The sequence below is a fragment of the Armigeres subalbatus genome, chromosome 2 (assembly GCF_024139115.2).
Source record: "Armigeres subalbatus isolate Guangzhou_Male chromosome 2, GZ_Asu_2, whole genome shotgun sequence".
NCBI classification, from domain to species: domain Eukaryota; kingdom Metazoa; phylum Arthropoda; class Insecta; order Diptera; family Culicidae; genus Armigeres; species Armigeres subalbatus.
Window position 1 is genome coordinate 146,144,587 of NC_085140.1, and position 23,438 is coordinate 146,168,024.

General features: G+C 39.3%; 1 protein-coding gene across 5 annotated transcripts in view; it reads right to left on the reverse strand.

Moving 5' to 3' along the window:
* LOC134210975 (protein grainyhead) overlaps positions 1–23,438 on the reverse strand; it is a 704,499-nt gene that overhangs the window by 62,099 nt on the left and 618,962 nt on the right. For all 5 annotated transcript variants that reach the window (XM_062687440.1, XM_062687441.1, XM_062687439.1 and 2 more), the window contains 3 exons: positions 16,276–16,387; positions 12,970–13,064; positions 1,001–1,057 (listed from right to left, as the gene is read on the reverse strand). In XM_062687440.1, the coding sequence (XP_062543424.1) occupies positions 1,001–1,057; positions 12,970–13,064; positions 16,276–16,387 (264 nt within the window). The remainder of the gene's footprint in view (positions 1–1,000; positions 1,058–12,969; positions 13,065–16,275; positions 16,388–23,438) is intronic.

The following is a 23,438-nucleotide window of genomic DNA, read 5'->3' on the forward strand; positions in this document are numbered from 1 at the left end:
TTGCTTCACATCGATCGGCAGCAGCAACAACAACAGCAACAGGTGAGTTCGCTGCTGCAGTTTGTGTCGGTTATTGCACACCGGGATTAATGGCTACCCATTTATTATGGGTGGTTTGTGCGCTCGCAGGACTCCGGCCAGGCAGTCCCACTCTACACGCACAATCGTAATTAGTGGTAAACGAAGGTCAAACTGTTTGTGGATGATTTCATTCAGTCTGCTGATCGAGGCTTGTTAAAATGCGATCAGGTCGAGCGGGCCGCAACTCACAACTCACAGGTGCGCCCCCGTGGCCGTCGTCGGTCGGTGTGAGAAAGGACGAGGTGCGGGTGCACACGGTGGATTATATCGAAATCCAATTAAGGGAAGGATTTTAGGGTCTCTTTTTTCGGGTTGCTTATCTTGGTCTCTCTCTCGCCCGGGGTCGTCCGGCTGTGAGAGCGAATCCTTCCACGGACGAGTAATGGGACCGAAATAATCTCTCGAATTGAATGGATTCGTTCCTGGCTATCGAAAAAGACTGTCGCATTTAGCTCGGTTTGAGTTTGATACGATGTGGGATCGAAAAGAAAGATCAAAACATTAAAAATACGTTCCCAGTCTATAAGATTGGGAATTAATCCTTTCTTGATGTTGGCGGTTCGTTTCTTTTTTCTTTCAGTAATGGTTCGTGGCGAACGCATGATGAAGTCTTGAGCTGGCTGTGGCGTCACGTTAATTTCCGTCACAATGGTGACGGGAATTATCTCAGTGCGGCGGAATGCCTTCTTGGGTATTTGGGAATGGGAATCGGTTTAAATGGAAAAGCAATAAATGGCGGTTGATCCTTGTTTTTCGAATTACATGAAAAAATCATCCAAAAAGGACATCGATTAATTTTTTGTTCGTTTTAAACTAGTTTAAATAAATACAGGTTGTGGATAAACTTTCCCTCTCCGCTCTCAGGCCAGAAAAATATGATGCCATAACTTAGACACTAATTTGCGTTGCAATACATTACCTTAACACCCTTTTGACTGCTGAAATCTGTACTTAAACATTGGACGGCAACATTAATCTGGAAAGCAGAAAAAAAAACAAAAGAAAAGAAGAAAATGAAACAAACGCGTAAAACCACAGAAATAAAGATAACATCCAATAAACAACTGAAAAATAATAAAGTACTCGCTAACAAGACCGTTCCGTTCCGGAGAATGTGGGTAAGTACTTACGTTCGGCACGAGAAAATGAAACTCGACATGAGTGAGGTATGAAAAACGACACAAGCGGCAGCTCGGCAGTGCCGAAACCAAGCTATAACGGAGCTGAACGGAGTAAAACGTGAAATTATAGGAAAGAAATATGGGTGGCGAAAAAACGGCTGCATAAACCATGCGAGTATGTAAGGCACTAATAAAAGTGATAAACAGTGCTTCTTGGGAACGTAGCTGCGCCGGTGCCAGTCAGTGTAGTTGCTTGGCAGTTGACATATTCCGCAATCGAATGAACTGAGTGGGGTGCAAAACTTATGCCTCCCGATGAAGGCTGTTGATCATCTTCCCCAGTAACATGGGTCTCTGGGTGAGTTGTTGCAACTTCTATGTTGCAAATAGCTGTTAGAAACTCGTTCTTTGCTGGGTAGAAGTAATAGCATTAACTGCTGTTGCCGTTGGTATGGAATATTAAATTCTTTGAACTATTGAGATGAGTGATTTGTTAGATTGAAATTAATGGACGGTGATCGTTGTTTTATTGAGGATCTTTTTCGATTAAACTTCGATACCGAGTCAACGATTTGTCGATTTGATTATTGGAATTCAATTACACTTCCGAATTTGGAATTTAAAACAATTTGATATGGGCTGGAGCTTAGTGATCAACATTTAAGAATGTTTTGTGGAATATATCTACTGTGAAAATCTTTTCGAAACATTTTGAAAACAATTCTGCGTATCCTAATCTTATTGGAGGAAAACCAGGAGAAAACATATCGCCCAGAAAATAACAACGGTCGTTAAATGAGATCGAGCGCATCTAACTGTTGTGAAGCTTGTTTCCTCATGTTGGGGGTTATTTTTATAACAATCTTTTGATTGAAAAATGGCTCCACTTCTTTCAGTTTCTCGGAACTATCGCTCTCAATCTCCCGCTATCCACTATCAGTCAATATTTAGAAACGTATCATCGAATTCATAAAATATCTCACGATCGACTCGAGTTGAAAACAGCAGCGTGGTGATTGGGGGGAGTGAAAGAGTTTGGCTACTGCTGAGACCACTCGAGATAGGCTACCGGGCCCGAACTCTTCGCTGGGCGAGGGACGGCTCGAAGTTCAACCTGTCCAACAGCTACCGTGTCTCGCATTTTGATATGCATAATAGACAACATCTCAAACAGATCGACTACTGCCTACACATATAGGGCTAATAAACTACGTGCTGCCGAGCGACCCTGGCGAGCGGGTCGCAGCAGGGACGAATGGTGGATTTCGGATCGACGCAAACCAAGGCAAGTCCCAGCACCGCAGTGGTCTGACACAGCAGGTTGAGGAGGGCACCCAAGTTCCGAGAAGTCTGCATGTTGATTTCTACGCAAGCTCGCGAGGGGGGATGAATTAGATTAACATGTCTTCCAGTGGAGCAACCAACATTGGGCCCTGATGGATGGATGGATGGATGTAGAGCAGATCGATCCATCCATCGGCTCATTCAATTTGGGGTGCATTTTTTGTGTGTTCAAATATTTGGTCAGGGGCAGCGAAGCTTATCGTGATCGCGGTCCACCGAAAAAATGGAACCGACGATCACCGCCGTTGCGTCGTGGACGGTTAAATTTCATCGGTGGGTGTTTAACGACCTGCAAAGCCTAAAGTGTCAGGCCCTCGTTTTCAATTCGTTGGAAAGCGATCTTAATCTCTGCGGTGCGCTGCTGTGCAATCCGTTGCTGATGGGGCGGTTGAGAGTGCGGAATCCTTTGCCCCATAAAAGGAATGCGATCGCGCCACGGCGAACGGGTCGGAGATTGAAGGTAGAGGTATTTGCATTCTTCTACTTCTGAGCATTCGCCGTGCATGGCCACGTCCTACCCGACATACGAACGGACAGTAGCATTGCAACATAATAATGGTCCCGAGGCAGAAGCGGCAACCTCGAAGAACTTGATAAAAAAAATGACCGAGGACAGATGAACAAGCAAATTAAACGATTATCGCTTTATTTTTGCTCGGACAAGGCACGAGGATCAAGTGCGGCTTCTGGTCTGACAGATCGAGTGAAGAAGTAATTCAGAAGCAAAGTTTACGTGATGGTGGTGGTGGTTTGCAGTGAAATCTGCAAGATGAGAGAAAAACATTATGGGAATCGATTTCCGCTGGACCATTGATCCCTGAGGGTTCTGGTGTCAGATTAACTCGCGCAAGCTTGAGCACGGCCAACGCATGCGGAGAAAACAGTCCTCGATTTGTAATATTTTAGCTTGTTTATTACCTTCAGACAGCTTTATGCACCCAGCTAAGTGTGTCCTGTGTGCTCTTCCCGATGCAACCCTGCGGGAGTTTGAAGACGAGCAATTGCATCTTCTGGTCCCGGTTTCTCCCAAGCCCGAAGCGATTGGACAGTATTTTCATCCACATTTACAAGTTATTAAATTAAATTGGATAGATACGCTTCTTTTGTCATTAATTTATTGAAATTTATGCACCATCCATTTTGCACTCTCACCAACCTCCACCTAAGTGAGGAAACTCGTTGGCCAGTCTGTGTCGCTACGCTGCCCAAGCTGATGCAGTTTACAAACATTGTAATACATTGTGACGGGCGTCATTTTCACCTTCGCACAACCCGCGATGTCAATCTCACCTCACAGCAATTAGACGGGCGGGAACGAATGTTTGCGTGAACGCCGCCGCATTTACCGGGGATGAAAACCAATCAAAATTAGTATGAACTGCCGGTTCTACACAACACTGTGCCGCGCCGCGATCTTCAGTGATCGCGCTGTGCTGACTTCACTTATGCGGTTTGTCAGTTACTAGGCAACACTGTCATAAAATAAGAAACGATTCACTTCAACTTGTTTACCGTTTGCGTTATTGAATCAAATTATTTAGTGATAACTGTCTCTCGCCTCTGCTCGATTAATCTGTTGATAGGCATACAAAACAGCTTTGAATACGTGAACTACATTTTTCTTTTTAATGGCGATGACGCCATCGCTGTGTGGCTTCCACAAAACCCTAATGCCATTGTGCAATGTGTCGAAAGCGATAGATAGAGTAAGAGAGAGAGAGGGAGCTCAACCGAGTGAGATATGTGCATCCCACGCATTCAATTAGGGTACGACACACAGGTCGGTCGTCGACGCCGTGGCATTAGCAGGGTTTAGGTTAGGTGACAAACCCAAATGGCAACACAAAAGATTCAAACGTCAATTAGCTGATTTATTTGTGTACCACTGATCGACGACGGGCTGTGGACCCCAGCCAGATTGTGTGGTGAGCTGCCGCCGGGTCAGCAGCAGCCGGGCCCAATTAATCATGGAGCGTGCCTTCCTGCTTTTGAGGATTGTTGGCCTGGGCCCGTGCGAGACCACAGCTGGGCTGAGCCGTTCATCAGTTAAGGGGCAGTGAACGGTTTGCATGTGTGTAGGAGGCAGTTGATCAATTTGGAGGAATTTTTCAATCAACTGCTAACATGGTTTTGCTCCGATAGGTCACCAATTGAGGAGGCTTTGAGTGGATTTGATTTAATGCGGGGTTTCGTTATATGTAGCCGTATTAAGAATTGCACATAGGTTTGAATCATATTTTCGTTCTAGATGTATTGGAAGACGATTTGACTCTACACTATTATCTATTTTCACAAATTTCTTCGATGTCAGGAACGATTCCGCTACTTATTTCAGGGCAAACACATGACTTTTCAAATAGTTAGAAGAAACTGTGTTCCGAATTTTAGTTACTGTTCGATCAAACAGCTCATGAATCATCGGTCTGTCTAAAAATGCTTCTGCAAACCTATATCACGTGAAAATGGCGTCATGACAAACAAATGATAGAAGAATAATGCTTATAAGCTTCTTCCAACAATGTAATACAAACAAACAATTTGCGATGATAATGTAGCAATCAATTTAAATTGCAAAAAGCTCGCGTTGATTTACAATGTATGAATCGGCAAACTGTTGCCCATTAAGTTCCATATTTTTTAGCGAAGCAGTTTCTTCTCACAACGCAACCTGTTGGCATATGATTGATGCCACTTGCAACCTATCTCGGCGCGCGCTCATCCTCTCCCATCCATCGAATGTTTACCTAACAAATATTAATGTAAACAATTTTCGCACGCGCTGTCAACCCCCGTTCCTCTTCGGGTCTGGGTGCCAACCGTACCGGAGGGGATCTGTTAAATTAGAAGCTCCATTGGGTCGAATCGGTCCAGCTGACACATGTGCAATTATACCCGATCGCTAGGTTTTAATTCGTTTATGCATTAACTATGTAAGAAAATTGTGTGAAACCGGGCATATGTTAGAACTGTATGAGTTTGCAATTCTGATTGAATATCGTTTGAACGAATGTCACATGGTCAAACAACGATTTAGCTGCAATTTAGTTGAATTCTGGTAATGTTTTAGACAGATTTTTTTTAGTGCTGAATATTTCATCCTTCTTTTCGCTTTCGTCATTCCTTGTTTTTTATTCTTTCTTTCATTTGTCTTCTTAATTATTCTGTTATTTTTTGTCCCTTCCTTCTTCGTTCTTTAATCTTGTTTTGTTTTCTTCACTTCAAATTTCTAAGCACTTATGACCAACTTTCTGTTTCTCAGTTATTATTTTTCACTTCGCACACTGATATGTTATGTCGTTGAAAAAGTGAAATGATGGCCTCTTACTTTTCCACTTTTCATTTCTCAAGACAGAGACAAGAAGTGAAATTGTAGACCAGAGAAGTGAATTCCGAGAAAGGTGAGATAAATTGATTTGAAAATTGAAAAGTGATAAGCAATTGTGAGAACTGAAAATTCAGAAATAAAAGGTAAATGAAGAACAAAAAAACAGGCCCAAGCGGTGAGAAATGAGATGAACTGTTTGATTTGATATGACACAAGAAGTGAACTGCTAGATTTTTTAAAAGAAAAACGGAACTGAAGCTGAACTGATGCTAAATTGAAAATGAACTGAAACTAAACTGAAACTGAACTGTAACTGAACTGAAACTGAACTGATACTGAGCTGAAACTGAACTGAAACTGAACTGAAATTGAACTGAAATTGAACTGAAACTGAGTTGAACCTAAACTGAAACTAAACTGAAAATGAACTGAAACTGAACTGAAACTGAACTGAAACTGAACTGAAACTGAAGCTGAAATGAAACTGAGCTGAAGCTGAAACTGAACTGAAATTGAACTGAAACTGAACTGAAGCTGAACTGAAACTGAGCTGAAACTGAACTGAAACTGAACGGAAACTAAACTGAAACTGAACTGAAACTGAACAGAAACTAAACTGAAACTGAACTGATACTGAACTGAAACTGAACTGAAACTGAACTGAAACTGAACTGAAACTGTACTGAAACTCAACTGAAACTGAACTGAAACTGAACTGGAACTGAACTGGAACTGAACTGAATCTGAACTGAAACTGAACTGAAAATGAACTGAACTGAACCTGAACTGAAACTGCACTGAAACTGGACTGTAACTGAACTGAAACTGAACTGAAACTGAACGGAAATTGAACTGAACTGAAACTGAACTGAAACTGAACTGAAACTGAACTGAAACTGAACTGAAACTGAACTGAAACTGAACTGGAACTGAACTAAAACTGAAGCGAAACTGAACTAAAACTGAACTGGAACTGAACTTGAGCTGAATTGGAACTAAACTGAAACTGAAACTGAACTGAAACTGAATTGAAACTAAACTGAAACTGAACTGAAACTGAACTGGAACTGAACTAAAACTGAAGTGAAACTGAACTGAAACTGAACTGAAATGAAACTGAAACTGAACTGAAACTGAAACTGAAATTGAACTGAAACTGAACTGAAACTGAACTGAAACTGAGCTGAAACTGAACTGAAACTGAACAGGAACTAAACTGAAACTGAACTGAAACTGAGCTGAAACTGAACTGAAACTGAACTGAAACTGTACTGAAACTGAACTGAAACTGAACTGAAACTGAATTGAATCTGAACTGGAACCGAACTGAAAATGAACTGAAATTGAAGTGAAACTGCACTGGAACTGGAATGGAGTTGAACTGAAACTGAAATGAAACTGAACTGAAACTGAACTGAAGCTGAACTTAAACTGAACTGATGCTGAACTGAAACTAAACTTAAACAGAACTGATGCTGAACTGAAACTGAACTGAAACTGAACTGAACCTGAACTGAAACTGAACTGAAACTGGACTGGAACTTAACTGAAACTGAACTGAAACTGAACTGAAACTTAACTTAAACTGAACTGAAACGGAGCTGAAGCTGAAACTGAACTGAAACCGAACTGAAACTGAACTGAAACTGAACTGAATTTGAACTGAAACTGAACTGAAACTCAACTGAAACTGAATTGAAACTGAACTGAAACTTAACTGAATTTGAACTGAAACTGAACTGAAACTCAACTGAAACTGAATTGAAACTGAACTGAAACTTAACTGAAACTGAACTGAAACGGAGCTGAAGCTGAAACTGAATTGAAACTGAACTGAAACCGAACTGAAACTGAACTGCAACTGAACTGAATTTGAACTGAAACTGAACTGCAACTGAATTGAACTTGAACTAAAACTGAACTGAAACTCAACTGAAACTGAATTGAAACTGAACTGAAACTGAACTGAAACTTAATTGAAACTGAACTGAAACTGAACTGAAACTGAACTGAAATTGAACTGAAACTGAACAGGAACTAAACTGAAACTAAACTGAAACTGAACTGATACTGAACTGAAACTGAGCTGAAACTGAACTGAAACTGAACTGAAACTGAACTGAAACTGTACTGAAACTGAACTGAAACTGAACTGAAACTGAACTGGAACTGAACTGAATCTGAACTGAAACTGAACTGAAATTGAAGTGAAACTGCACTGGAACTGGACTGGAATTGAACTGAAATTGAAATGAAACTGAAACTGAACTGAAATTGAAATGAAACTGAAACTGAACTGAAGCTGAACTGAAACTAAACTGAAACTGAATTGATGCTGAACTGAAACTGAACTGAAATTGAACTGAACTGAACCTGAACTGAAACTGCACTGAAACTGGACTGGAACTTAACTGAAACTGAACTGAAACTGAACTGAAACTTAACTGAAACTGAACTGAAACTGAGCTGAAACTGAAACTGAACTGAAACTGAACTGAAACCGAACTGAAACCGAACTGAAACTGAACTGAAACTGAACTGAATTTGAACTGACACTGAACTGAAACTCAACTGAAACTGAATTGAAACTGAACTGAAACTAAACTGAAACTTAAATGAAACTGAACTGAAACTGAACTGAAACTGAACTGAAACTGAACTGAATTTGAACTGAAACTGAACTTAAACTCAACTGAAACTGAATTGAAACTGAACTGAAACTGAACTGAAACTGAATTGAAACTGAACTGAAACTGAACTGAAACTGAACTGAAATTGAACTGAAACTGAACAGGAACGGAACTGAAACTGAACTGAAACTGAACTGAAACTGAACTGATGCTGAGCTGAAACTGAACTGAAACTGAACTGAAACTGAACTGAAACTGAACTGAAACTGAACTGAAACTGAACTGAAAATGAACTGAAAATGAACTGGAACTGAATTGAAACTGAACTGAAACTGAACTGAAGCTGAACTGAAAATGAACTGAAATTGAAGTGAAACTGCACTGAAACTTGACTGGAATTGAACTGAAACTGAACTGAAACTGAACTGAAACTGAACTGATGCTGAGCTGAAACTGAACTGAAACTGAACTGAACTGAAACTGAAACTGAACTGAAACTGAACTGAACTGAACCTGAACTGAAACTGCACTGAAACTGGACTGGAACTTAACTGAAACTGAACAGAAACTTAACTGAAACTGAACTGAAACTGAGCTGAAACTGAAACTGAACTGAAACTGAACTGAAACCGAACTGAAACCGAACTGAAACTGAACTGAAACTGAACTGAATTTGAACTGACACTGAACTGAAACTCAACTGAAACTGAATTGAAACTGAACTGAAACTAAACTGAAACTTAAATGAAACTGAACTGAAACTGAACTGAAACTGAACTGAAACTGAACTGAAACTGAACTGAATTTGAACTGAAACTGAACTGAAACTCAACTGAAACTGAATTGAAACTGAACTGAAACTGAACTGAAACTGAATTGAAACTGAACTGAAACTGAACTGAAACTGAACTGAAATTGAACTGAAACTGAACAGGAACTAAACTGAAACTAAACTGAAACTGAACTGATGCTGAACTGAAACTAAGCTGAAACTGAACTGAAACTGAACTGAAACTGTACTGAAACTGAACTGAAACTGAACTGAAACTGAACTGAAACTGAACTGGAACTGAACTGAATCTGAACTGAAACTGAACTGAAAATGAACTGAAATTGAAGTGAAATTGCACTGGAACTGGACTGGAATTGAACTGAAATTGAAATGAAACTGAACTGAAACTGAACTGAAGCTGAACTGAAACTAAACTGAAACTGGACTGGAACTTAACTGAAACTGGACTGGAACTTAACTGAAACTGAACTGAAACTGAACTGAAACTTAACTGAAACTGAACTGAAACTGAGCTGAAACTGAAACTGAACTGAAACCGAACTGAAACTGAACTGAAACTGAACTGAATTTGAACTGAAACTGAACTGAAACTCAATTGAAACTGAATTGAAACTGAACTGAAACTAAACTGAAACTTAAATGAAACTGAACTGAAACTGAATTGAAACTGAACTGAAACTGAATTAGGTAGTGACGATTAAGTAATAAGGTGGGAGAGTATGTCGGTTACACACAAAAACTCTAGCTGTAACAAAAATAATAAAAACTGTAAAATAAATTGACAAAAAAAGCGGCTCCGTAACACCAAATGGTAAATGAGCTTTCCAAATAAACGCAAGATTAAAAAAAAAAGAGAAGTAAAGAGTGTTACGCTGTAATGGAAATGTGATGTGAGAAATAGATTGAGCAATGGGAAGTGAGATGCGTGAATTGAGAAGTGAGAAATGAGGAACGAAGAACTTCTTCTTCCTCTTGTTATTATTATTATTATTGATATTACATCTTGCGAAACGAACGCAGATCCGAAATAAGAAGAAACTCAGTGCGATAAATTTCCTGTAAGAAATTAATGAAGATCAGGAACCGACAATTCTATGGATAAGAGTACACTAACTCAACGGCAAAAGAAGAATCAAAGGGACGAAACTTCGAATTGGTGATTCAATTACGCGAGACCCAGATAGGAACGCTAACCCACTAGATGATTATTTTAAAAGACTGTCATCATTACAGAGATTCAGTAATAAATTCTTCAAAATAAACAACGTCATAGCGAACTCTATCGACTTATTCGTTGTTCCCCCGGGTAACAATCAACCCTCCAATACGTTATTTTGGAGAACAGAACTTGATCTGGCACCTCAATGTGGCAGAGAAAAGGGTCATACAAAATTGGTTACCCAATGTTGAAGAACCTCTCCATTCATAGTAAAAATATGCTTCTGGAACTAAGGTTTAAGGAATAGTGCAATGCCTCGTTCCCTCACAGCTGGAGCTACATGGTAACGATCCTCCCTCCAAAAAAACGGGATGTCAGTCGATCCAAGTAGCTTTTGGTAGACCATCTTCACCAACTGCATCTCCAAAGGAAATGAACCTATTTTGCTACGTTGAGTGAAGTTATGAACATCAGAATTGGTTCCTCTAGACCTCTCTACGGTCTAAAACAGAACGTGGACGCCTAAGGTTCTCCAGAAATTGGTAGGCCGGGGAGTAACAGGAAATATGTTGACCTTTCTGAAAAACTACCTTTTAAAATTACAAATTTTCCTCAGTTCTGATTGGAAATCACCGTTCGAGGACTTTACGAGAAGAAACAGAAATTTAATAATGCTTCGTATTAGAAGTCCTTCGGAATAAAAGTCACATGTAGACGACATCAGCACGGGAAATCAATAAATAAAAATTATTACCTAGATTTAAATGAATTAAATATTTGAAAAGGCCAAAAATTGAAAGTGAAATTTTTGCCTCAACCTTTTACGAATTTCAATGTTTAAATGTTAATATTTTTCAATTCCTCTACACATGATTGGGGGTATGAACTAAAGACACTATATAGTGTCTTTAGTTATAGTGTCTTTAGTATGAACAATACACATGCTCAAGTGATCAGAACTCGAATCAAAACGCTAATTATTAAATACCCACCTTGATCACTTCAAAATAATAAAATTAATCGACCAACATGCGGGAAGTGTCAATCCGTGGTAGCCGTTCGTGGGCGTTGAAAGGCACCAACAACGCACGGTTGTCATTTGAGACAACAGCGCGATTGGATTCGGCGGGCACGACAATGGCGGCTTCATGTAACGAGCATGTCAACAAAGCAGGCGGCGACTGAATAGGGTTGTTTTGTCTAGTTGTCGTCCGGGCAACGCGACACGTGTGCGTCGTAGTCGTTGTATAGTTCGCATTTTTTTTGTTGTTTTCTGTTGGCTGACATCGGAATGTCGCCATGTTACAAGCTTTTTACAAGCACGCTCATTGCTCGGCGTCGTTGTTTCGGGCTCGACCCCGCGAAAGTCAGTTTTCGAATAGCTAACTCAAGTGTTTTTCTCGTAAAGACAAGCCTAATAATTTGAACGAAAATTGAAACCTGGTACACCTGTGAACCGGTTGATCGGGTCAATCCATTTGAGCGGAGTTGTACAAATTGAATGCACACGAGAGCGTTACATTACAAATCGTTTGAAAAATGATCAAAATTCCAATTAAAATCAATTCCCCATAGGTCACCGTTGACCCCTCGCAGAAACAGTTGAATGCGAAGGGGAAAATCTCATCTACCCCACGCTGGGAAATTTGACAGCCAACTAGATGAGATGCGACTTATGATGGAGTTCCTGGCGGATGGACGAACGCACGATTCGATGTAATTGAAATTTGCGCGATTTACGTTTGCACCATAAGCGCAATACTATCAATGCATCTCCGCGGTTAACGACTCGGGCCAGTGTGATTGCTCATAGTCGGAGATAACAATATTTTACATACACAAGTAGGTAGCCACCAAGTATGTTTTTAATTAGCTGCAGAAATGGTTAATGGCCATTACCCGCGGTCGTAAATCGCTGCTCGGCGGTTATCGCTGGCCATTCCATCCCGATCGATAAATCCACTGAACAAATGAGCCTGGCCAGATCCGTTTGCCCATTGACTGTGCGGAGTCAGGCTCGAAACACTCGGCGAACAAATCCGTTACGATTGCCCTTTTCCCTTGGACTGCGTGCGCGACTTGGACTCTGGAAAGACTCTCCCGGTTGCGCTAGAGAAGTGCATGCTGATAGGCAAACTAATCGCGGGAATCGTACCGCAGAATGGACTGACTGTTCATAAATATTGAAATGAATCAATATTATTATTTTCACTCATATGATTTATCATTGTATTATTGTCCGTTTCATTTCGATTCCTCGATGATCAAATGAATGACCTTTGATTGAAATGCATGGGAAAATGCTCAGATTAGATTGTGCTCCATTACCATCACAGAACATAAAGGTTAGAAAGATCACAGCTTTTTGCGTATTTACCAATTTATAAGAACAAAATCGCGATAAGTATCTAAACAATGTCAGAAGTATTCGTGTCAGTTTTTTTTTTAAATTAAACCACATTCACCGGAAAACGATCATTTCGTACTTAATTAAAAAAAACTGAAATCAAACTTACCTTCGCAGAACTTTCCAGCGGGTTCCAATAAACGGCGATGGCATTGTGTGACACTTCCTCGATACATCCGACTAGACCTACGGAATTTTTCGTATCTGAAATAGATCAACAAAATGGGAGTCATTAAGGTAACGTCCTTCACAATTGACCGCACACGGCGTAATAATGTTTCTGTAGTTGCAAAGTTAACTAATTTAAAATAAATTACTTAATTGTGGATTCCGAGCGCGTTCGGAGTATTTAAGCTGTGTGTCCTAGAAAATGAGATCACCTCACATTGGTGCATCATAACCGGGGCAGCTCGGAACGAACGGGAAGCGACAGGACGTTTCCCGCAGCTAAATTCCGATGTTCCATAATATTTTATAATTAATGTTTACTTAATGGACCGCCACCGCGCACAACCGTACCGCAACGACAACCAGCAGCAGCGCGCGATTCAGCACGTGTAGGCATATGCAAAGTGGAATGGATTTTACTTTTTCTCCCTTTTTGTTTTGACTCTTGGCGCGCCTTGAGCAATTGAGGGACCCTGAGAACACTTGTGAAGTGGGTACTTGTTATGTTATTTTATTGTCTCCGGAGTGGGTTCTTTGGGATGGAGCACACTTGAGGGCCTATATATGAAGCGCCAATTGTAGGGTAACTTGGCGACGATTGGGCTTCATATTAATTGCCAAACCTTTTTTTTTCAAATCTGATCGTATTTGAGTGGCATCTTGGTGGGTGTTTCAATTTTTAAGGAGACTCCACTCAGGCAATCGTCCGGCGATTATAAAACCAAAGACAACTGAACCAGTGAAGGGGAGAAAAGGTGTCTTTGACAGTGTCGGTCGAATGTTTTGGATAGCTGTACCGGCAGTCTGTGGATGCGACATTATGACCCAGACGGGTAATAACAACGAGCAAATATTTCAGGATGAATGCTTCCAGAAGCGCATCATGTTTTTCTATAGGGTTCAAGACAAAAATCGCTGCTTTTGCTGGATTTCGCTTTCACTCCAACCCCGTGGTTGGTGTTAGACTTGTACACTAACAATCAAAAATGTTGGATATCGGATTAGAAAAAAATGGGTAGAAACTGGAAGAAGTATTGTAATTAGTCGTCCCACTCTTCTTACATCTTTTGAGTAGTTCCCTTGAGATCGGTAGAATGAGAATTCATTAAAGGAATGAATTAGAAATCTAACTATGATGTTCTAGTTTACTTCTCGAACGTTTGAAGAAAATCAGATTAAACATGAACAGTTGGCGACCGCTTTTATTTGTCCCTACTTTATAAAAAGCAGTTTACATTGGAGCAGACTGCTGATTTTTAAAAATTGACATGACAATTTGTTTAAATTTTGCGAATTTCTAAAAAAAGAACGATGTGAACGTTTAGTAATGCAATGCTAATGGAGCGGGATGAAGGTGTCTTGTCACCCATCTACAAAGCTGGAATGCTGCAATTACTTAGTACGTTATTGAACTACTAAACGCAGTTTGATAGCTTCACGTTCTAGGACGTATTGAACTATTTAATATATAGTTCCTTCCTTGAACTGAATATTTAGGGAATACAATCCCCAACCTCCCTTCCGAATCATCTTCGATTCGGTCCTTCGAATTAAAAACATCTTCGTCCGACACATTTGAGTACATTATAGCACCTGCAAGTTCCACTTCAAATCGTCTACACGTCGGTAGTCATAATTTCCCGCACTTCACCTCATTCATTATTTTACAATGTAGCCATTGTATGTGAGCATTGGAGAAGAGTCTCAATGATCTCAATGGAGGAGAATCATCAATTATGTACTTACTTTGTTTTACCATACCTTTGCCTAGACGAGCGGTGCCGCACTTCGTGATGCGGCTTTTGCTGCTGCTGCTCGACTGAACTCAAATCGGCGTAGATTCGCCATGTTCGAAATGGAATAAAAATGAAGGATAATTGCCGGCTGCCGTACGGGCAATTTTGCCCAAGCGGAGTAGGAGGCTGATGAGAGACCAGCGCTCCAATTGAAAACAATCTGCTTGCCCCACACGGATGGATGGGGAGGAGTCCCACCGAACGTGATTGAACCGCAGAGTGTGCGATTAATTAGCACCAAATGATGGGGTTGTTGCTCGTTTCGAGATCATTTGGCGCGAGAAGGTGATGAGTTCTGTCCTCTAGGATTCATAGTTGATGATCACATTTCCTACAAATCTTCGGGAAGATTAGAATACTCTACGCGAAGGACTCCTCCTCGGGCCCTTGGAATGCAACCGTTCTTGTGTGAGGCTAATTTCTTCGAACATTAGTTGCTAATAAGCCACGCGGCAGGGCATCGGAATGGCACCACCGCCGACCGCCACGAGTGCGACCACTTGATGCAATAGATTGCAAGAAGATGATAAAATTACGCTTAATCGTTATGGCTGGTCATTTGAAGCGAACAACGCAATGCAACAGCAACGGTACCTCCAGGTGGCGATGGCGGTGATCTTCGGAAAGGTGGAATCGCATCCCCTCCTTAATTCGATCCGACTCGGAGAAAAGACCCAGCATGGGCTTTCTGCGGGTCCACGTCCAGCGAGGCCCAACATGGCGCGGCGAAGGTAATTATTGTTTCCCGCTAGGAGCAGATGCCACCACCACCTGGTGCGATTGTCATCGGCTCGGCGAAAAACCCGTTCGCAAACAATCACATTTACCATAAATCCTCGCCCGGTTATTGTGTGCCATAATCGATAAAAATAATTAAATAATTGTTGTCTCTCAATCGGTTTGACTTCCCCTCTTGGGCTGGTAATGGCGACGTAATTTCTCTGGTGGGTGGAATGTGCAAAATCTGAACAGTTCGATTATTGATTCCGAGAGACATGTATTCGTATGCAAAACCATGTTCGTCGTAAACCTAAACTGAGAATTGGCATTCAAATTGTAATTGACTAAATAGTTTTACAGCAAGTTTAGAAAATTTACATTTCTTGCTATGTTTGGACCTTATATGTAGAGTCGCATCATAGGATATCAAATTCGAAGCCGATGTTTTAACTAGATCAAATAGACAAAAATAATCATTTGAACAGTATTAGAGTGTTCCACGTTTCATACTTTAGTTGGCCCTCATCTAGTCACAGTAACATGGTTTAACTATCACTCCATGCAGATCCTTTTCCACAAGGAAACTGGTCTTCCTGAATAGCTGAATAATTGAAGTGCCAATATCTCATCCCATTAATATCAACATTTCTTCTAAACATTTGCATAATTGGTTGATTACCAGGGGAAATATGATCGGGTCAGTGACACTACCGATGCTGCATGCTACTTACCGGCGTCCAATATCCGCTGCTTGACCGAGTGCTGCCGACTGTGCCAAAAGTGCCACGCTTTGATTTCGTCCTCGGGGCTCTTCTCTTCGCGGAACATCAGCATGATAACGCTCTGAAAATGGAATGCAAAATAGCGAACAGGTTGGATTTATTAATTTGCTCGAATTGTTTGTTTGCAGAATTGCGGGCGGTTAATTGATTTGGCTTCATCACGAACTAATAAGTTTGCCCGACAACAAATCGTCATCGTTGGAGGTGCTCGCTGCGAACGAGAGGGGCGGAGAAGGAAATTTCTATTTTCCTGTTTTTCATAGAACTATCGAACGACACAGGCCTGAACGATCTCCGAAGGAAGCGCGAAACACCGGAGCCACGTTTAAGACTGCGTGCGATAACAAGCTGTAGTAATTAAGTGCACCATAGAACGAACATAAAGAGAGGCGAGCATGATGGTCGTGGTAGAAGATAATTGAAACATTTTAATAATGAACCGCTCGATGGAGGAATCGTTCTTGTGCAGGTGGGCGCGGAATAAGCTGACGGGAAGAAAACGGTTCGGTAAAACTGATAATATTATGGCACCTTCCCATCGTAAAAGGGAATAATTAAGGTTCGTTTATAGTTTTTATGACGGTATGAAAAACTGTGAGATTGGTTGAATTAGCAGGAAAATAGTCAAATGGAATGATAATTATGTCGAGAATTTGCCAAATCAGGCCATCAACTGAAGAACTTTTTTTCATTTTGATTAGAAAATTATTTAAAGCTTCTCTTTTCTTATTTTTATTTTTTTCATCAGATATTCCACATAAAAATAATTCAAATTTCCATGTCATATTCATTCGAATCTCAACGGGAAATTCATTCAAATTTTCAGGGGAAATTCATTCGAATTTCCAGGGGAAATTCATTCGAATTTCCAGGGGAAATTCATTCGAATTTCCAGGGGAAATTCATTCAAATTTCCACGGGAAATTCATTCGAATTTCCGCGGGAAATTCATTCGAATTTCAGGGAAATTCATTCAATTTCAGGAAATTCATTCAATTTCAGGAAATTCATTCGAATTTCCAGGAAATTCATTCCAATTTCAGGGAAATTCATTCGAATTCAGGAAATTCATTCGAATTCCAGGAAATTCATTCGAATTCAGGAAAATTCATTTGAATTTCCAGGAAATTCATTCAATTTCAGGGAAATTCATTCGATTTTCAGGGAAATTCATTCGAATTCAGGAAATTCATTCAATTTCAGGGAAATTCATTCAATTTCCAGGGAAATTCATTCAATTTCAGGGAAATTCATTCAATTTCAGGAAATTCATTCAATTTCAGGGAAATTCATTCAATTTCAGGGAAATTCATTCAATTTCAGGGAAATTCATTCAATTTCCTGGGAAATTCATTCAAGTTTTCCTGGGAAATTTATTCGAATTTCAGGAAATTCATTCAATTTCAGGGAAATTCATTCAATTCAGAAATTCATTCCAATTCAGGGAAATTCATTCAATTCAGGGAAATTCATTCCAATTTCAGGGAAATTCATTCGAATTTCCAGGAAATTCATTTCGAATTCAGGGAAATTCATTTCAATTCAGGAAATTCATTCGAATTCAGGGAAATTCATTCAATTTCCAGGAAATTCATTCCAATTCAGGGAAATTCATTCAATTTCAGGAAATTCCTTCAATTTCAGGGAAATTCATTCAATTTCAGGGAAATTCATTTCAATTTCCAGGAAATTCATTCGAATTTCAGGAAAATTCATTCGAGTTTCCAGGAAAATTCCTTCGAATTTCAGGGAAATTCATTCAATTTCAGGGAAATTGATTCGAATTTCAGGAAATTGATTCGATTTCCAGGAAATTCATTCGAATTCAGGAAATTGATTCGAATTTCAGGGAAATTCATTCAATTCAGGGAAATTCATTCGATTTCAGGGAAATTCATTCGAATTTCAGGAAATTCATTCGAATTTCAGGAAAATTCATTCGATTTCCAGGAAATTCATTCGAATTTCAGGGAAATTCATTCGAATTTCAGGAAATTCATTCAATTTCAGGGAAATTCATTCTCAATTTCAGGAAATTCATTCCAATTCAGGAAATTCATTCAATTCAGGAAATTCATTCAATTCAGGAAATTCATTTCCAATTCAGGAAATTCATTCCAATTTCAGGAAATTCATTCCAATTCAGGAAATTCATTCCAATTTCAGGGAAATTCATTCGAATTCAGGAAATTCATTCCAATTTCCAGGAAATTCATTCAATTCAGGGAAATTCATTTCCAATTCAGGAAATTCATTCGAATTCAGGAAATTCATTTCAATTCAGGAAATTCATTTCAATTTCAGGGAAATTCATTCAATTTCAGGAAATTCATTCAATTTCAGGGAAATTCATTTCAATTTCAGGAAATTCATTCGAATTTCAGAAATTCATTTCAATTCAGGGAAATTCATTTCAATTCAGGGAAATTCATTTCAATTCAGGAAATTCATTCAATTCAGGAAATTCATTCAATTCAGGGAAATTCATTCGAATTCAGAAATTCATTCCAATTCCAGGGAAATTCATTCAATTCAGAAATTCATTCCAATTCAGGAAATTCATTCGAATTCAGGGAAATTCATTCCAATTCAGGGAAATTCATTCCAATTCAGGAAATTCATTCCAATTCAGGAAATTCATTCAATTTCCAGGGAAATTCATTCAATTCAGGAAATTCATTCGAATTTCAGGAAATTCATTCAATTTCCAGGAAATTCATTTCAATTTCAGGGAAATTCATTTCCAATTCAGGAAATTCATTCAATTTCCAGAAATTCATTCAATTTCCAGGGAAATTCATTCGAATTCAGGAAATTCATTCCAATTTCAGGGAAATTTATTCAATTTCAGGAAATTCATTCAATTTCAGGAAATTCATTTCAATTCAGGAGAAATTCATTTCAATTTCAGGGAAATTCATTCAATTCAGGAAATTCATTCAATTCAGGAAATTCATTCGAATTCAGAAGAAATTCATTCGAATTTCAGAAGAATTTCATTCGAATTTCCAGAAGAAATTCATTCGAATTTCAGAAGAAATTCATTCAATTTCCAGAATAAATTCATTCGAATTTCCAGGGAAATTCATTCGAATTTCAGGAAAATTCATTCGAATTTCAGGAAATTCATTCAATTTCAGGAAATTCATTCAATTCAGGAAATTCATTCGAATTCAGGAAATTCATTTCAATTTCAGGGAAATTCATTCCAATTTCAGGAAATTCATTCGAATTCAGGGAAATTCATTCCAATTCAGGAAATTAATTCGAATTCCAGGAAATTCATTCAATTTCCAGGAAATTCATTCAATTTCAGAAATTCATTCCAATTCAAGGGAAATTCATTCCAATTTCCAGGGAAATTCATTCCAATTTCAGGAAATTCATTCAATTTCAGGAAATTCATTCAATTTCAGGGATATTCATTCGAATTTCAGGGATATTCATTCGAATTTCCAGGAAATTCATTCAATTTCAGGAAATTCATTTCAATTTCCAGAAATTCATTCCAATTTCAGGAAATTCATTCCAATTTCCAGAAATTCATTCAATTTCAGGGAAATTCATTCAATTTCAGGGATATTCATTCAATTTCAGGGATATTCATTCAATTTCCAGGGATATTCATTCAATTTCCAGGAAATTCATTCCAATTTCAGGGAAATTCATTCGAATTTCAGGAAATTCATTCCAATTCAGGGAAATTCATTCAATTCAGGAAATTCATTCCAATTCAGAAATTCATTCGAATTCAGGAAATTCATTTCCAATTCAGGAAATTCATTCAATTTCAGGAAATTCATTTCAATTTCAGGGAAATTCATTCCAATTCAGGAAATTCATTCAATTTCAGGGAAATTCATTCCAATTCCAGGAAATTCATTCGAATTTCAGGGAAATTCATTCCAATTCAGAAATTCATTCAATTTCAGGGAAATTCATTCGAATTTCAGGAAATTCATTCAATTTCCAAGGAAATCAATCGAATTTCAGGAAATTCATTCAATTTCAGGGAAATTCATTCAATTTCAGGAAATTCATTCCAATTTCAGAAATTCATTCGAATTTCAGGAAATTCATTCAATTTCAGGAAATTCATTCCAATTCCAGGGAAATTCATTCGAATTTCAGGGAAATTCATTTCCAATTCAGGGAAATTCATTCCAATTCAGAAATTCATTCAATTCAGAAATTCATTCAATTCAGGAAATTCATTTCAATTTCCAGGGAAATTCATTCAATTTCAGGGGAAATTCATTCAATTCAGGAAATTCATTCAATTTCAGGAAATTCATTCCAATTCAGGGAAATTCATTCCAATTCAGGGAAATTCATTTGAATCTCCAGAAATTCATTTGAATCTCCAGGGAAATTCATTTGAATCTCAGGGAAATTCATTCAATTTCCAGGGAAATTCATTCAATTTCAGGAACATTCATTCAATTTCCAGGGAAATTCATTCAATTTCCAGGGAAATTCATTCAATTTCCAGAAATTCATTCAATTTCCAGGGAAATTCATTCAATTTCAGAAATCCATTCGAATTTCCAGGAAAATTCATTCGAATTTCCAGGGGAAATCCATTCGAATTTCCAGGGGAAATCCATTCGAATTTCCAGGGGAAATTCATTCGAATTTCCAGGGGAAATTCATTCGAATTTCCAGGGGAAATTTATTCGAATTTCCAGGGGAAATTCATTTGAATTTCCAGGCGAAACTCATTCGAATTTCCAGGCGTAATCCATTCGATTTTTTTCGGGAAATTCATTCGAATTTCCTCGGGAAATTCATTCGAGTTTCCTCGGGAAATTCGTTCGAATTTCCTCAGGAAATTCATTCGAAAATCCTCGGGAAATTCATTCGAATTTCCTCGGAAAATTCATTCGAATTTCCTCGGAAAATTCATTCGAATTTCCTCGGGAAATTCATTCGAATTTCCTTGGGAAATTCATTCAAATTTCCTCGGGAAATTTATTCGAATTTCCTCGGGAAGTTCATTCAAATTTCCTCGGGAAGTTCATTCAAATTTCCTCGGGAAATTCGAATGATTTCGAATTTCCAGGGGAAATTCATTCGAATTTCCAGGGGAAATTCATTCGAATTTCCAGGGGAAATTCATTCGAATTTCCAGGCGAAATTCATTCGAATTTCCAGGCGAAATTCATTCGAATTTCCAGGCGAAATTCATTCGAATTTCCAGGCGTAATCCATTCGAATTTCCTCGGGAAATTCAATCGATTTTTTTCGGGAAATTCATTCGAATTTCCTCGGGAAATTCATTTGAATTTCCTCGGGAAATTCATTTGAATTTCCTCGGGAAATTCATTTGAATTTCCTCGGGAAATTCATTCGAATTTCCTCGGGAAATTCATTCGAATTTCCTCGGGAAATTCATTCGAATTTCCTCGGGAAATTCATTCGAATTTCCTCGGGAAATTCATTCGAATTTCCTCGGGAAATTCATTCGAATTTCCTCGGAAAATTCATTCGAATTTCCTCGGGAAATTCATTCGAATTTCCTCGGGAAATTCATTCGAATTTCTTCGAGAAATTCATTCGAATTTCCTCGGGACATTTATTCGAATTTCCACGGGGAATTTATTCGAGTTTCCACGGAAAATTCATTCGAATTTTCAGTGGATATTCATTCGAATCTCCATGGGAAATTCTTTCGAATATTTACGGGAAATTCATTCGTATTTCCGCGGGAAATTATTTCGAATTTCCATGAGACAATAATTCTGGATGAATTTGCACGACAGGTTCATCGAAACTGCCACGGGAAGTTCATCTGAATATTCATGGAAAATTCATCCATTCGATCAATCAAAACCCACTTGATTTAATTATTATGTCTGCCCCAATGGTTGACCTCAACCTCATAGCCCTTGAGTCAAAATAGTGCAACTATTTCCACTCTGCCCCATCGCAAGGTCTTAGTTGGAGCATTTGTCTTCATGCAATGATTTCCACAGACTCCTTATTTGGATCACATTCGTTGAAGCATGTAAAATTTGAAACCCCATCGAAATTGAAAACAACCCCAGCGCGACCCAATCATTCATAACCTTCAATCGCACACACCAGAACACGTAACTTGACGGTTTTACAAGCCCCGGCAACAGCCAGTCAGCACCCTTTTCCTTTCGTGCGCTGTCATCGCGGTGGATGATTGATCGTATCTGATAAACAGCTAACTCATGCGCAACGCACCACTCACAAACATATCGGCGGGCATCGATTCGTCGAGTGCGTGTCCCAATCCCAACATCCTCTCGGCAAATTCAACGTTCTTAGCCGTCAGGGAAGCAGCGGAGATGACAAATTAACTTCAGCACGAAAAAACAGCACACTACACACAGGACGCGAGAGATGGGTACGTTGCCGATCGGTTGGTACACATCTTGAATGAAATTCTTCCGCTCTCGGTTCAATCTAATTTAAATATTTACTTAAAGATTAATTATTTTATAATCTTCGACATCACAGCTGGCAACTGCAAACGAAGACGACTCGGTCTGCATTTAACGGTCTACGTTGTCTCCCGTCGTCAGCGGCAGTGGAGCAGCCCTTCGCACGCCAGAAGAGTGCAGTGCGCCGGAAAATCGCGTTTTACACGGTCGCTTTGGCGCGCAAGCATCCGTAACCGAGCCAGCCTGCAACAGTCGTCGGACGTGCAAGAAAAGTGGGGGGAAAATTACCACCACGCACCACCGCAGGGCGAGGGACAGTGTCCGATAAGTGGTGGCGAGCGATGGAACAGGGGGAGCGATATAATCAGCGATCTCGGCGAGATTTCGCGCTCGGTGTGCAGGCTTGCAGTCGGTTAACAACCTGCGCGCGTTTCACCTAGAGATGGGATCGGGCAAGCCTTGCGACCAGAGTTGCCAGCGATTTCGAGATGAGATGAATTTGTAATCGTGAGACGGAGGATGGAACAGGATCCCCTGTGTCAATCAGAATATAGAAATTAAATATCAATACATGTTTCAAATTCTGAACAAAAGAACGAAAAATCAAACAATTTGCAAAATTGTCATAAATTCTGTTTACACTGCTACACAAGTTAAGTAGCATTAAAATACGATAAGAAAAAGGAGAGTCTGTACGTC